Source organism: Diabrotica undecimpunctata, chromosome 2 (genome assembly GCF_040954645.1).
Source record: "Diabrotica undecimpunctata isolate CICGRU chromosome 2, icDiaUnde3, whole genome shotgun sequence".
In the NCBI taxonomy this organism is placed as follows: Eukaryota; Metazoa; Arthropoda; class Insecta; order Coleoptera; family Chrysomelidae; genus Diabrotica; species Diabrotica undecimpunctata.
In genome coordinates this window covers 716,309-731,460 of record NC_092804.1, presented here as the reverse complement: position 1 = coordinate 731,460, position 15,152 = coordinate 716,309, and the positions used below count along the sequence as shown (strand labels likewise).

At 31.0% G+C, this 15,152-nt stretch overlaps 3 protein-coding genes across 5 annotated transcripts; 2 read left to right on the top strand and 1 right to left on the bottom strand.

The window, feature by feature from the left end:
• The first annotated feature begins 276 nt into the window (after window positions 1-276).
• On the top strand, window positions 277-7,182 carry LOC140434016 (RING finger and transmembrane domain-containing protein 2-like). The gene is given in 6 exon segments (XM_072521988.1): window positions 277-621; window positions 623-1,171; window positions 1,173-1,325; window positions 1,428-1,482; window positions 1,485-1,642; window positions 2,212-7,182. Coding segments are annotated over 6 exon segments (1,317 nt in total). The 5' UTR covers window positions 277-438; the 3' UTR covers window positions 2,431-7,182.
• A 2,720-nt stretch (window positions 7,183-9,902) lies between these two features.
• On the bottom strand, window positions 9,903-12,218 carry LOC140434013 (uncharacterized). Of its 3 annotated transcripts, none has more exons than XM_072521983.1 (4): window positions 12,082-12,218; window positions 11,251-11,598; window positions 10,196-10,467; window positions 9,903-10,145 (listed from the first exon to the last, which is right to left on the bottom strand). In XM_072521983.1, exons 2-4 carry the CDS (start codon window positions 11,584-11,586, stop codon window positions 10,013-10,015), a joined length of 741 nt encoding a protein of 246 aa, XP_072378084.1. In that variant the 5' UTR covers window positions 11,587-11,598; window positions 12,082-12,218; the 3' UTR covers window positions 9,903-10,012. The 3 variants fall into 3 exon arrangements, with proteins under 3 accessions (XP_072378084.1, XP_072378086.1, XP_072378085.1); XM_072521985.1 differs by lacking the exon at window positions 12,082-12,218 and adding an exon at window positions 11,939-12,047; XM_072521984.1 differs by lacking the exon at window positions 12,082-12,218 and adding an exon at window positions 11,915-12,023.
• A 123-nt stretch (window positions 12,219-12,341) lies between these two features.
• LOC140434014 (probable peptidyl-tRNA hydrolase 2) lies at window positions 12,342-13,894 on the top strand. Its single transcript, XM_072521987.1, has 4 exons — window positions 12,342-12,558; window positions 12,624-12,830; window positions 12,889-12,968; window positions 13,030-13,894. The coding sequence occupies exons 1-4, from the start codon at window positions 12,460-12,462 to the stop codon at window positions 13,229-13,231; spliced, it is 588 nt and encodes a 195-aa protein (XP_072378088.1). The 5' UTR covers window positions 12,342-12,459; the 3' UTR covers window positions 13,232-13,894.
• Window positions 13,895-15,152: the final 1,258 nt, after the last annotated feature.

Genomic DNA, 15,152 nt, shown 5'->3' with positions numbered 1-15,152 from the left:
GCAACATTAATGTCAACACCAATAATCAATATTCTTTTCGCTTACAGAACAGTATGGACCTCATCATAAAATTACTAATATCAAAATGTATTACAACTTACAACTACAAAAATAATAGTATATAGTATATTATATTTTATACTGCACTATTTTAAACCATTTTATATTAAATAATACGTAGAAATAATAAGAAAACTTAAAATAATTTTAATATTAAAAAAAGATGTGTATGTTAAATGTATATTATCGTTTGACGTTCAATGACAAATTTGACAACTGCACTGCACTGACAGATGTTGAAAATAAATAATGAGTAATGACGACGAGATCATTATCAAAAATTGTTATAAAACAGTTGTGAACAAACGTTAGCGTGATATAACATTGTTTAGTATTGTGTATACGAACTTTAGACTCCGCGTTTACTAATGAACAAATATGTCAAACAATCCAAATTCGAATTTTTCTTTCCATCGAAGCCAGTCGGCGGATTTAACCCATCCTCAGCCTAGAACATTCTTTCAAACAAATAGTAACAATGTGTTACCGTCAATCTCAGCACCCGCTTCATTCCAGAGACGAACTGTAGAAGGTGCAAGACAGCTGAGAGATAGTTTTAACGAATGTCATTAGGGAAATAGAACCTCTTGTGGAAACTGCAAGGTCAGTAAACGCCGGAGTTACTAATTTTCTAAACAGGCCGCAGTCTGAAGTGAATGTTTCTCGACCACCAGTGGAAGTTAACAATGACAGTTACTATATAAATCTAGAAATTGAACCCAGCAGGGATCCTGAAGCTCCCCCTCAACAAGACAATGAAAACTTTAATAACACTGTTAACAATACTGATAACAACAACACAGAGGACACAGAAAGAGCTCAGAATGTCGTAGAAGCTCAGCAGTTTATTAAAGTGTTATTAAAATATGTTCCTTTTATTTTGATATTACTGGCGAAGAGCCTTTATGACTACCATGAAGGAATTTTTATTCTAGTAATTTTGTTTATAACTTTTGCTCATACTAACTCTGCAGTTAAAAAAGAAACAGTTTTAAGACAAAGAAGAAGTATTGGTGTACTAGCTATGTCACTGCTGTACATTGCAGTTTGTCTAATATTTATTCATTATGTATTTGCTGATGATTTACACGATTTCAATGTAGTGTTGAATTTTGGTATTGATTAGATCATTTACTCATACTCTGACTGTGTGGAACTTGTTGTGGATAGTAACAATAACAGATTTTACTTTGAAACTGATGACTGTATCTGTTAAAATATTGTTAACTATGTTGCCTGGAGTTATTCTGGATTTTAAAAAAAGGGTAAGTTTTTGTTTTATGCTTGTTAAAATGTTTCTCTTTAAAGATAATAAATATCATTAAGAATTATGATTTGTTTATGAATTATTAAATGATATTTTTCAGGGAAAAATATATTTATTCATTGAAGCAATATCCCAAATGTACCGAAGCATTGCTACATTCAGCCTTGGCTGTATTACTTGCTTGAATCCTACCAGGGACCTGAGAAGATAGTAGCTGTGTTCTTGTCTGCATTTTATATGATTTCTAAGGGTTCAGACTTGATGTCCAGGGTTAAGTTACTCAAATTGGCTTGTCTGAAGCTCCTACAGAATGTTGTAAGTAAAAAGTGTTTTTATATTACAGTGGAACCTCGATTATCCATCTCTCCATTAACTGTAACCTCTGTTAACCATCAGGATCTGTACATAAGTTGTATTAACTACAAAAGCAAACATTGAGTTGCCAATTTATTTTGTTTGTGTTGAAATTGATTGAAATGTACAGTTATGCTACCACAACATTTGTTTATGTAAACAATTTTTATTTTTATTCACAGCTCATGATTCAATCACAATTTAAAGATTGAGAATTGAGAGCAGTGCTTTTGGAGTAAAACAACCAAAGATTTCAGAATACTTTAAACCAAATTGATTCGATTGTACAAACAAAATCCCTCATATTGTCAAACAAAATATACAAATAAAATTTGAGAGTTGTATTCTGAATTTTAATTTTTAGATTTCAGATTTTTTAGAATTAATTTCAAGATTTTAGACTAGTTAGAAAGTTCTAAACTAAATAAAAATTGTTTTATAACAATTTTAAACTTTTTTAACTGTATCAAATTTTAAACAATTTTCTGTCATATAAAACAGGTTTTTAAATTGACATTTTGATTTTTTAGAGTATAGGTTCATCTCCCAGCAAAGATCAAATCCAAAGCCCCATCTGCCATGACCAATATGATTCCCCAGTTCTACTTCAGTGCAGACATATCTTCTGTGAAAGCTGCGTCACCACTTGGTTTGATAGGGAACAAACTTGTCCCCTTTGTAGAGCAAAGATTGTAGATGATCCATCTTGGAGGGATGGTTCCACCTCATATTTTATGCAGCTGTTTTGAGTCTGATTGGTACATACATCAAATGGGATGTGGTATGGTTTTAATTAGGGTGTATGGGAGACTATAGTGTTTTTTGCACTATTTTATGATCTACTGTGTGGTTTTATTATGCAACATAGCAAATGGTCACTATATATTTGTTCACTGACATACTAAATAGTAATAAATATTGTTCGTTTTTATAATTAATCTCAGTCACATCAAAATAGACTTATTCTATTAGAGAATGCCAAAAACAGTATAGGAACCCTTCATTAAGATCTATATACCAATTAGACAATTTCAGCTTCTGTTACTGTACTGATTATAAAACAAGGTAGTTATTAGATAAGTTTAACAAATTGAGAAGTTATCAAGTCCAACTACAGGCAGTTAATATTACAATAGATTTGTCTGATGCAATATATCAAATATTACTGTCTTCATATATGGCATATGAAAGTTCTTTTGTGAGAATTTTACTAATAAAGTCATTGAAACTTTTATTTTAACATAATTTGTATAGTATTGGAACCTATATAGGTTCTTATTTGCAATTGGTATTGGTTAAAACCATGTACATATAATACAAATAGACTCCCTGCTGCAATACAGTCACGTTCCCCCAATATGACAGAGAAAACTCACACAAAGCAGTTGATGCATCTCTTTCTAATGGGCAGACCACGTTACCTTCTCATTGGTCATTGAGGTCACCGATAAACCTGGCAAATTATAAAGAGATGCAGGAACTGCTTTACATTAGTTTTCTCTATTTGGGAGAACGTGATTGTATTGCAGCAGTCAGTCTGTTTATATTAAATTTATATGTCGATGGTTAAAACATTCACTTTGAAAGTTAGGTTAGGTTTATTTTAGCTATTGTCAAAACACCAAATCCATCACAGTGATATTAGATTAAATGGTTAACACTATAAATCATTATTTTGCAAGTTAAAATATTATTTACGGAGATGTATAATGATGATATGAAGATAATAGATAATAAAGGAGTGATATCAGGTAAACAGGATAATACTTAACTTAACATATTTGATATCAATGTGGTAGAAAGTGCTGAAATGCACAGAGAAGCAGTTACTCTGATGAAGGATATGAATACAGGAAAGAGCATCAAACATACTTTTAAAACGCTAAAAAAGCACATACATTAGAACTTATTATTCACATGAATAAGTCGATATGGTCTGGTATGATTGAAAACCTAAATAGTTCCTTAATAGTATGAGTCAAATCATCCTCTTAGCTATATTTGATCGTTTTATGATAAATATTATTTTGTGGTTACTAGTACAGTAGATTCTTACTTACAGTACATTCAACCAACTTACACCTCTAAATGATTAATGGAATTCGCAGAAAACCTTTCGTTGTAGTAAAAGGCACGGTAAACTGAGTTTTGTATAATCTTTTTAATTACTTACTTTGTTTAGAATATTTTTGCCTGTATTATCAGTTAGTAATTTATATAAAATGAGGAGCAACAATTCAAATGGAATTTTAAAAATTATTGTTTATTTTTCTAATAATAAATGTATAAATATAATGGTTAACCTGCTGTAAAAATTATTTTGTAAATAACATTATAATAGTGTACTTACTGATTATTTAAATTTATAAATCATCATCGTCAACAAATTCACTACCGCTATCATAATGTAAATCTATAATCACTGGATTAATTTCACTAATTTTATTTTCCCGGATCCACCACTCTTCTATTAATTTTTCACATTAATTTATTTACAATTTTGGCCCATATTTCTGGAGTTGCAGTTTTAAGAGCTTCTTGCCACATTTCCCTAACTGCATCGTCACTGTATCCACTGCATCCAATGTGATTATCATAATACGTTTTACATATACCCCAGATGTATTCGATGGGATTAAACTGGCGGGTGATACGACGGTAAGCGTAGTACTTGATGCCCATAACTTGATACAATTTGGTTAACTATATAAACTGTTGATTTTTCATTACATTTCGAAATTTCCAAAAAAACTCTGATTTGAAGGCGTATTACAGAAAATTGATATTATTTTTAACTTACCAATTTTTTATTCTCGGTACGTTCCACGACTGGTTTGGTTGTTTTTCAAAATTTCTGAATGGTAAGGTGCATTATATAAAACTATAACTCATGGTTCACTCAGGACTAGGTAACAATTTCTCCTCAAGCCATTTAACAATGGCTTTGTTTGATTTTGAAGAAAAAATCAAGTCTGTGTTTTATATAAAGCCTTCTTTCCCTCCTGCATGAAGAATGATGTCTCTTTTGCCTTCGCTATCTGTGCGTTTTATTAATTTTATGCTGTCCTCTTGCCAAATTCCTTTAATTCCACCGTTTGCAAATATCCATGTCCCATCTAAGTATATGAATGTTGCATTTTCAGATTTAAGTCTAATATATTCTCTCAAAAATTTAATTCTTTTGTGAAACACACTACTCCTTTCGCATAAAAGTAACCTATTATTTTCTTTTTTGAATTTAAATCCTAAATCTCTCAACACTTTCCAAAGGCTAGTCCTCTTAATTTTAGAAACTTGTCTTTCTCTTATTTTGGCCAGTAAAGTATCTAAACTGACATGTTAATTTTCACACATTTGGTACAAAGTATTGCGAATTTAAAATTTTTCTCCATCAGGTAAGTCAATACTCCTAGAATGTTTAAGAGTTGTTTTCTTGTCTTCGTGATACTCAGTCACAGTAAGATCTTTTTGAGAATCTCTGACAGTCTTCATTACAGTTTTTAGTTAACTTTCACTTATCCTGAGTGAGTCACAAACGTGTTGATTTATACATAATAATGAGTTTAAATGTCCACCATTGTCTCTTTCCATGGTAAAGTATTTATGCATATTTGCAATTAATTCATCAATATCCAACTTATGTCTAGGCATGATGATAGCTTGAAACTAGACGTTTGAATTACAATATACTGTTCAATATACTTTCTGACTGTTGTGGTTGAGAGGTAAAATATAATATAACCGCTTACAAAGATTCTAAACACATTAAGCAAATTAGCCTAATGATCATTAGGAATGCCGATTGTAATTTAATTATGTTTGATAGAAAGTTTAGAAATGGTTGGAAACCATACATAAACAAATTAGAATGCTTCCCACAATAATTTTATTTTTTAGTACAAGTATTTTTGTTTGAAAATAAAAAGTTAAATATATTTACCAAAACCCTAACTTTAACCCGTAATCGCAGACGTCTCAAAAACTATACACTCTAACCAGACATATGGTCAATTTAACCACCACTTGAATTAAAAGTGTTTTAAATTTAGTACTTTTTATATCTACTTTGAATATAAATTATCCTTAGCGCGGTAGTATTTGTTTCAGAAAAAAATTATTAAACAAGTAGGTGAAAGAAATTTACGTTAAATAACATTATGCAAGATTACTATTAAAAAAAATGTAACAAAATATGTAAAACTATGAACAACGGGTTAATGGCACATATATTTATTTTATACCTAAAATTTAGCAAAACCAAAAAGTGTTAAACATTATGGAGAACTCCAGTGCAGTTTACTGTGCCTTTGACTACAACGAAAGATTTTCTGCTAATTCCGTTAATCGTTTAGTGGTGTAAGTTGGTTGAATGTACTGTATTATTCACTTGAAGTGGATTATTGCAGTACATGTGTCTATACTTAATATTTTACGACAGCGGTTACTGTAATAGAATATTTTGCCTCATCTAAAGTCTTTTGAACAGTTTTAATCGACCAATATTTGTGTTTATCCCTTTATTATTAAACTAGGTAAAGTAAATATATATTTTTTAGTAAACTGCCTTTATTTGGATAATAAATATTTGTAATCGGTTGTTGATTACTTGGAATAATCGAAAATGATAAAATTCTAGAGTGTGTGATTATTAAACAAGGTTTAATTTTTTAGTCTTTTGTTTAAATGATTAAAGATACAAATATTTGTTCACTATTTAAGTCGTTAGTTATTTGTTGTGCAATGTAAGTATATAAATAAGTGGTGACATGAGAGAGAATTATTTCTCTAATCATTTTGAACAGAGTATTTCAAAAAAAAGGACATTAAAATTTTAAGCCAAATTATTATTTTTATAAATGTATATAGGTATTTAGAGATATCTTAAGTTGTAAATAGAAAAATAACGTTGGGTTGTAATAATTGCTTGAATATTTTTTTGCTATTTTTCACAAAAGAAAGTGATTTTCATAAAGGTTAATGATTCTTGAAAATAGACTGCAATTCATAGACAAAGTCTTAATCTATAACAACTAGTCAACCAAAAATAAGTTGATTTATAGAAATCCATGGACTAGGAAGCTTATTAGTTAGTTAATTGGAGCTTAGACATCGGCATTTGGTTGATTTTAGGTTACATACTGGCACACAATGTTTTGTTTTACGATATACTCTTTCTAGTCTGTGAATTTACTACAGATGGATTTTATTCTATGGACTTTCCCAGAAACAAGGACTTACAGCTTTTCTTAAGTGTAAGAAGCTAGTTTTACAAGAGGTTAAAATGGTTTTACTTTAGAATCTACAGTCTGGGCTCACCAGTCAGCTATAAAAAAATATAATTGCAATCTTTATGTATTTAATAATGTATAAAGTTGATTTAGTGCAAGTTATTTTGATATAAATATTATAGTGAGGTCTAGAAATTATTATATTTGTGATAATTATTTATATTTACATTTTTCTCCGTTGTTGATCAAGGAATAAATGTTTTTAATAAACAAGAGGTGTTTTATTTAATGTGTGAAGTCTATACAAAGTTGTTTTATTAAAACCCAATGTCCTTGCAGCCCACTTACTACAAAATTATCATTGCCGAACCTAAATCCTTGTGGTTATGGTCAATATTATTAATTAATGGGATATTGCTGAACTGAAAACATTGTGGTTTGATCATACATTATTTAAAATTAATGGGATCATATGTAACAAAACACAATTGTTTAAATAAAGCATATTTCAAACTCTGGCAAAACTGCTACAGAAAATTGGCAACTTACTTAGTCCTTGCTAAGTTGCCTATATATGGCGTAGCCCAGCTAGAATAGAAGAAGAGAATATTTCAACCTTTCTTTTCATATCAGACTGTTTAATGCCTAGAATATTTTGTTTTGTAGACATTTAAAGAAAATTTTTCATTAACACATTTTGTGTACCAACTAATATATAACAAATAAACATTATTATCTAATTTTATAAACATAAATCAAAATATCAAATATTAAATAAAACGTAAGCTGGCAAAAATTAATTCATATCATGTTACAAAATAATATTTACCTAACTGATAACCTATTTCATAAATGCATTATTAACTATGTTAATAAATGTTCAAAATATTGCCCATTATGTTCAAGACACAGTCGTATGTGGTTAATAAAAGACTGTCGAATATCTTTCATTTCAGATTCAACACTGTCAAAGGCACTTTGTATACGAATTTTAAAATAGTCTAGTGTAGTTAGTCCTGGATATCTTGTGGGCCCTTTCATAGTATCGTATCCGATCCAACTATCGTTGTAGTTATTATTTAGTATACGCTTTACATTTACTGTATGATGCGGCGGTGCTCCGTCATTTTGAAATCACATGTTTCATCTAATTCTCAAGAGAACATCTTAAAATGTTGCAGATAATTCAGAAATTTACACATTTTGGATGAACTTTAAATGAGGATGACGATTAGGATCAGTACAGAAATTGGTATACAACCAGCCTTCTGATTATAATGCAGGTAAATTAAAAAGCAACAGTAGTTGAAGAATCTAGTCTAGTGGCTGAGAAATTTGAAACTGGTAAAACGCCAGTAGACCTATTCGGAGAAGCTCTAAAGTTCATTCGTTTAGCAAGTTCCCATCTGACAACAAACGCACGTGTTGATATTCGCCGTCTCATTCGTCAAGAGGCGATTAAATATAATTTATTGCCTTAAGCCAGACAGATTCTCATGTTACAGATCCAAACTTTCCAGCATGTTTAAATTCAAATTGTATCGTGTTGATTTTTAAGTTAATATATTGTGTTATATTTATGTTATAGTTATTTATGACACTAACAAATTCGGAATACTCTGACTAGAAAATAAGGAGAGTGATTCATTGATAAGTACTGATTTTAAAACTACCATTTGTTGGGATATTATACAATTCCAGCGGCGTGGTTATTTAATTATGTTTTAGAATTAAATTATTTGATTAAAAATTAGTTATATCTATAATATTGCATAATGCATCTTAACCTAGCCGCATTGTTGAACGCATTCCAACGATGACTCACAGAAAATCCAGTATGCCGGGCTGACTACGAGAAAAATGTATTTTATTTACAGATATGGTCAAATACACAATAATCAAGGAGCATCGTGGTAGATATCGTCAATATGCTGTTGATTTAATGGCTAGACTTTGTGGTATTACCGTTTTGAGCCTTCCAAATTACCGTTAAGGATACAAATTGGAAAACGCCATTGCCCATGTATTGAAAATAGAAGAGAAAATGGAAGTTTGATAGGATAATGGAAGATATAGGTGAACCAGTAATATTATTATATGGAATAGTTCTTCCATGACGAAAGAGGAAACCTTCAAGACATATCTTTCGAGGATAGAGATATCCTTAAAATAATAGAAAATGAGTACATGGATGTCCTCTTAAAGCTCTTTAATGAAATTTATCAGTCGGGTGACATACCCAATGAATGGTTGACCTCAACATTTATTTATCTCCCAAAAAAGAAAAATGCTAGAGAATGCACCGACCAACGCACCATAAGCCTAATGTCTCACACACTTAAAATGTTTTTAAAGATCATCCATAAACGCATTTACCAAATACTTGATACGAATATTGAAGAAACCCAATTTGGATTCCGTAGAGGCGTAGATACCCGTGAGGCTCTATTTGAATTCAACGTAGTAATCCAGAGATGCTTGGATGTGAACCAAGATATGTACGTCTGTTTCATACATTACAACAAGGCTTTCGATAAAGTCTGCCGCATAGAGCCAATGGACGTCCTCAAAGCAAAAAATTACAATACAATGACCTTCGAATTATAACAAATTAAATTTCTGCGAAATGATCTTCAAATACTGTACAAATTCTTGAAGAATAAGAAATAATAATTATTACCTTTATAGGTAGTGCAGAAGGATTTTGGAACGTTGATTTACTAGAATTTAAATCAGTTAACACCGCTGACTACTGCTAAGATATAAATGACGATGTTTTTGTTGAATACTTTGGGCAAATTCCAACAGATTCTGCAATTCCCTTGGATAATACTTCATACCATTCAAGAAAATCAGAAAAAATTATTGCAGCTACTTGAGAAAACAATAATTCAATGGCTTAGGTGAAGAAAATAATGTTTAAAGACGATATAGTGAAAAATGAATACCATGAGGGATCAAGTGGTCTAGGAAGAAATAAAACATTACACAAATCATTAACGCACTATTTTATCAATTTATTTTTTACTTAAATGTTAAGTACTTAATAAATATTCAAATTGTTAAAAATATTATTTAATAATGAAATCTTACTAAGTTGTTTTTATTTCGTAACAGCAGAAGACAGTTTATTTTGGAAATATTCCCCATCGCCTTTGGTTGCCATTTTGTTGATTTCCTTGTGACGGTCTCTGCTCACTATTTCCTCCAACACTTCACCGTTTCCGTTTATCAATCTGAAAATTCATTGTCAAGAAATGTCATTTCTTAGCGATAAAAAAATTACCTATGACGTCCTGTAGACTCATCAAAGACTCTCTTAACTGTAGACTGATTCTTGTCCCACTCTTCTTTCGTCATCGGCGCCATCGACTTACCTTTCTCCATCAAACTTACAGGTATATCCATAGATTCATCCTCTTGTTTCGGCTTTTTCTTTTTGGACGAGCTTTTGGAAGATTTTTTTGATTTGCCGTCACTCGATAAGCTACTGTCGCTATTGCTAGTAGAAGTAGACGAACTAGATGACTGCTTTCTAGGGCGTTTTTTGGTAAGGACCTATAATTGAAACAATGATCTACCATTACACAAAAAAGACACCAAAAAATACTACATTATACAGTGCTAGTCAAAAGTCCGTTCCCCCACTCGTATCTTTTGAACGGTTATACTTATAATAGTGAAATCTGGAGGGAGGTAATAAACGACATAGGCTTCTCAACTAGTCATAACAAGTGACGTAATAGTGACAGATGAGGTTACAGCGCCACTGTGACAGATAATTTTAAATAGGACCTTATGGCAAGTGATAACTCGTTTTAAAGGTATTGAAAAAAACTATTCAACCATACTAATTTTATTTGAGTTTAAGCTCATTTGAATGACTAAATTAAATAAATACTAAAATTGTAGTTTCGCATTTAATTAATAAATATTAAAACCTCCGCCTCTAGTTACTTGTCAAAAAATGACGATTTTCGTTGATGAAGCAGTAACATCTCCAGAAGATGCCAACCCCTAGTGTTGGCGAAACGTCGAGAACTAATCTCAGGATACAACGGCCTAACAGCCCGAACAAACAGTTTAACAATTCAACCCCGTTTTGTTCTAAACGCAATTGCTGGAGCACTAACATCGACAATCCAAGTTGTTTGCCGATAAAAATGATAAAAATCGCGACACCGGGGAGATGAGGTGGCTTGGCATGGTTTGTTGAATTATATTTGAAGAATAACATATTTATGGCATATTCAAAATTTACTTATGAGAAATTTACGAAAATGTGCAACTACATGTTAAATTTCATATGTTCAGAATTTTAAGCAAAATGCTACCTCTTACCTTCTTTTTCTTTTTACTTTTTAGCTCCCTCTCAGATGATTCACTTGAACTTGATGAAGTAGATGGCGATGATTTCCTCTTTTTCTTCACTTTCGTTTTGATTTTCTTTTGTGAAACCTCTTCATCGGAACAACTAGTGTCAGTAGTGGTGCTGCTACTAGAACTGCTGGAATATGACGAAGATGACGAAGAACTACTAGAAGGTGATTCTTCTCTATGTCGTTTTTTCCTTTTGTTTTCTAACTGTTCTTCTTCGCTATCAGATGTGTCTGCTTTTCTTTTCCTTTTACCCTTAGTTTTTTCATGTTTCTTGCTTTTTGTTTTGATTTTATTCATTTGTTAATATTACTGAAAACGTAAATCGGATTTAAAAATATCTAGACATTGAATTAATCAAAATATTTACAAACAAAAAAATATAAATTTTAAAATATGTATCCCTTCGTTCAATTGTCTGATCCACCTATGATGTTTATTTATAAAATAAGTTCATGTGCTTGTAGTTAGGCAACCAACATTACTATTCTAAATAAAACTAAATAATTTTGTTTTATAAATAATTTCTGGAAAAACGAACAACTTTTAGAAAATTCCTTTTACTTTCTCTTTAAATTTCCATACTGAAAAACAGTAATGTATCAATGTATAAAGTATCAATGCTAACATTTACTATTTGCTAGTACAACACCTTAAGTATGGTTACTGCATAAAATAAGTAAAGCTATAAATATATTACTGCATCCACAATATTAACACGTTGACTACGTTAAATTATTCGACTAATAATATTAACTTTAACTAAATCTTAATTAATATAAAAACCAAACTAACCTTATCAATCAGATGTCAGTACGAGTACACAAACAATTGAAACAATAACTGAACAATAAGGCGTTTTTAATGACACGTATATTTGTCAATCTTTATTTTATGATGCATTGTTAAAGTTTATGCATATTAAACGTATTACTCACTGTTAATTATTGGTCATAAGCGATAAAATTCTTGTATTTATGCACGAATTCATTTATCATTATGATTGAATGTTGTGGATGTAGATAAAATCAAGCAACCAGATAGTTGTACTTTGTACTTGTTAAAAAAGAAGAATCTAAATCTAACCTTTTGGATTTATAATTTTGAAGTATATCTTGTGTCCTAGAAAAAGGAATTGATTTTTGAGGAAGATTATTAGTTTTAAAAAAATTAATGGACCTGATGACTGAACCAGAGCTTGAATTTAGACCCAATGAAGAATTTCTTCATCAGTTAGTTTCTATGGGAATAAATCACGACATTGCTGTTCAGGTATGTTAAATTAAAATTGATTTTTACTAATATGTAAATTAATGATATATTGTACGTTCTTTTAGGCATTATTTTGTACGGGAAACACATCACTAGACGAAGCAGTAGAATATGTATTTAACAGTCAAGAGGAAGATGCTAGGACCTTTGGTAGTCACGATGCAAAAGCAGATAGTTCTGATTCAGATGGAGGAGAGCCTGCCGAGTATTATAAAATGACGTTTGTTGTAAATAGTTCTCTAAAAATGGGCGTAGGCAAGATAGCGGCACAAGTAAGATATTAATCAGTGTATGAGAAGCTTTTAAAACCTAAAATTAAGATTTTTTTAGGTAGGTCATGCTTGTTTGGGGTTATTTCGAGAAATTATGATGGATAAAAAGGATGAACTCGGCAATTGGGAATGTTATGGGTATGTAGGTCACATTTTGTATAGCAGGTAGATGATAGTGAGATTGCTTCATTTATTTCAGAGAGAAGAAAATAGTACTAAAGGGTATCGATGAATCTCACTTAAAAGAGCTTTACGAAAAAGCCAAGGAGAAAAACATTCCGTGTTATCTCGTCAGAGATGCAGGACACACACAGATAGCACCAGGATCTGTAACTGTTCTCAGTTTGTTTGGATTGGAAGAGAACGTTAATAGTGTGACAGGAAAACTCAGTTTGTTGTGATATGTTTTATAAAACCTCAAAGTATGTAAAGTACTAATACGTTTTTTGGTTGGACTGAGTATGTATACAGGAGCTGTTGTTATTATTATCAGTAGGTAGAAAATTATTAGTTTGTTACTAGGATTATTGGTGTATGCTGAGAGAGTTTTGCTGTATTTTAAACTATAGTCTACATTAGTAGTGATGTAGTATGCTATTTTGTGACAGAACAAATAATTATCTAACCTTACACTAATGTAGTCTGTTAATAGTTTTACATATAAAAAACTGGTGTAAAATCATTTTATCATAGATATTATTATAACTCACTTTTTTAATAAAAATAATCTAACATTTATGTTAATTGTAAATGAAATGATGATTCAAATAATTTAAGCTACTGGACATACATTTCTTTATTATTTAACACTTTTATTAATCATATACCTATATCAATAAATATTCCAATATCGGCTTAACAGTTTACATTTTGATGATTCAAATAATTTAAGCTACTGGACATACATTTCTTAATTATTTAGCACTTTTATTAATCATATACCTATATCAATAAATATTCCAATATCGGCTTAACAGTTTACATTTTGCTATAATAATTATTGAATAATTTATAATATATATGTATGTATTGATAATAAACAACAAATCAATTGTTTTTTGTTTGATTTCATCACTGAATCCAGAATATCTAAACAAAATCAATAGAAATAATCTCTGGCATTGAGTAATTCTTATTAACTGTTAAGCACCAAGAAAATGTTTTCCACAGACAAAAAGTGAGGAACATGATCCATTTTCGTATAAAAGAAACCTTAGTTCAATATAGATGATGAAAAATATCCAATTAAATTGATAAATATAGAAATAAATACTCCATCACAGGATGCACCAACCACTGCACCATAAACCTGATGTCTCACACACTTAAAATGTTTTTAAAGATCATCCATAAACATATTTACCAAATACTTAATATGGATATTGAAGACACCCAATTTGGATTCCGTAAAGGCGTAGGTACTCAACGTACTAATCTAGAGATGATTGGATGTGAACCAAGATATGTACGTCTGTTTCATAGATTACAACAAGGCTTTCGATAAAGTCCACCACAAAGAGCTAATGGACGTCCTCAAAGCAAAACAATTACAATACAATGACCTTCGAATTATAACAAATCTATATTATAAACAGCAGGCACACATACATATTAAAGAACGCACATCAGAAGAGTTTGAAATTAAAAGAGGGATGTGTATTGTCATACATACATTGGTGGAAGGCAAAGTTCAGAAAGCTGGAAAATGTTAAAAAATTTAAGAAACAACAGAAAAAGAAATATTATCCGGTCCATATCACCACAAATTTGGAAGAATACTTTAAAGATTTACTTACAGAGACAAGAGAGCCCTTCAAACAGCTAGAGAACTATGGTCTACAAGGCGTCAGGCTGATAGGATTACCAACCAGAATAGATGAGAGAGAAGTCGAAACTGTATGCAGACATCTAAAGAATCACCTGGCCCAGGAAATGTAGCTCTGGAACCCATCAAACATGGACCCAAAAAACTAATTCAACAGCTACGACAACTTTTCCAGGAATGCATAAATACACATGAAATGCCTGAGGAATGGAAAGAATCGCATATGAGCACCATTCATAAAAAGGGGGATAAATCGAAACCTGAAAACTATAGAGGAATTGCAGTTACTAGTAGTATTAGCAGAATATATGGGAAAATAATAAAAAATCGAATAGAAGAAAAATACCAAGATATGGAAGCCAAAGAACAGGCTGGTTTTCGTGCAGGTTGATCTACAATAGACCATGTCTTCTCTATTACTCAGATAATTGAAAAGAAAGTTGCTCGTGGCCAAGAAGTCTACCTGACGTTCGTAGACCTTAGGAAAGCATATGATA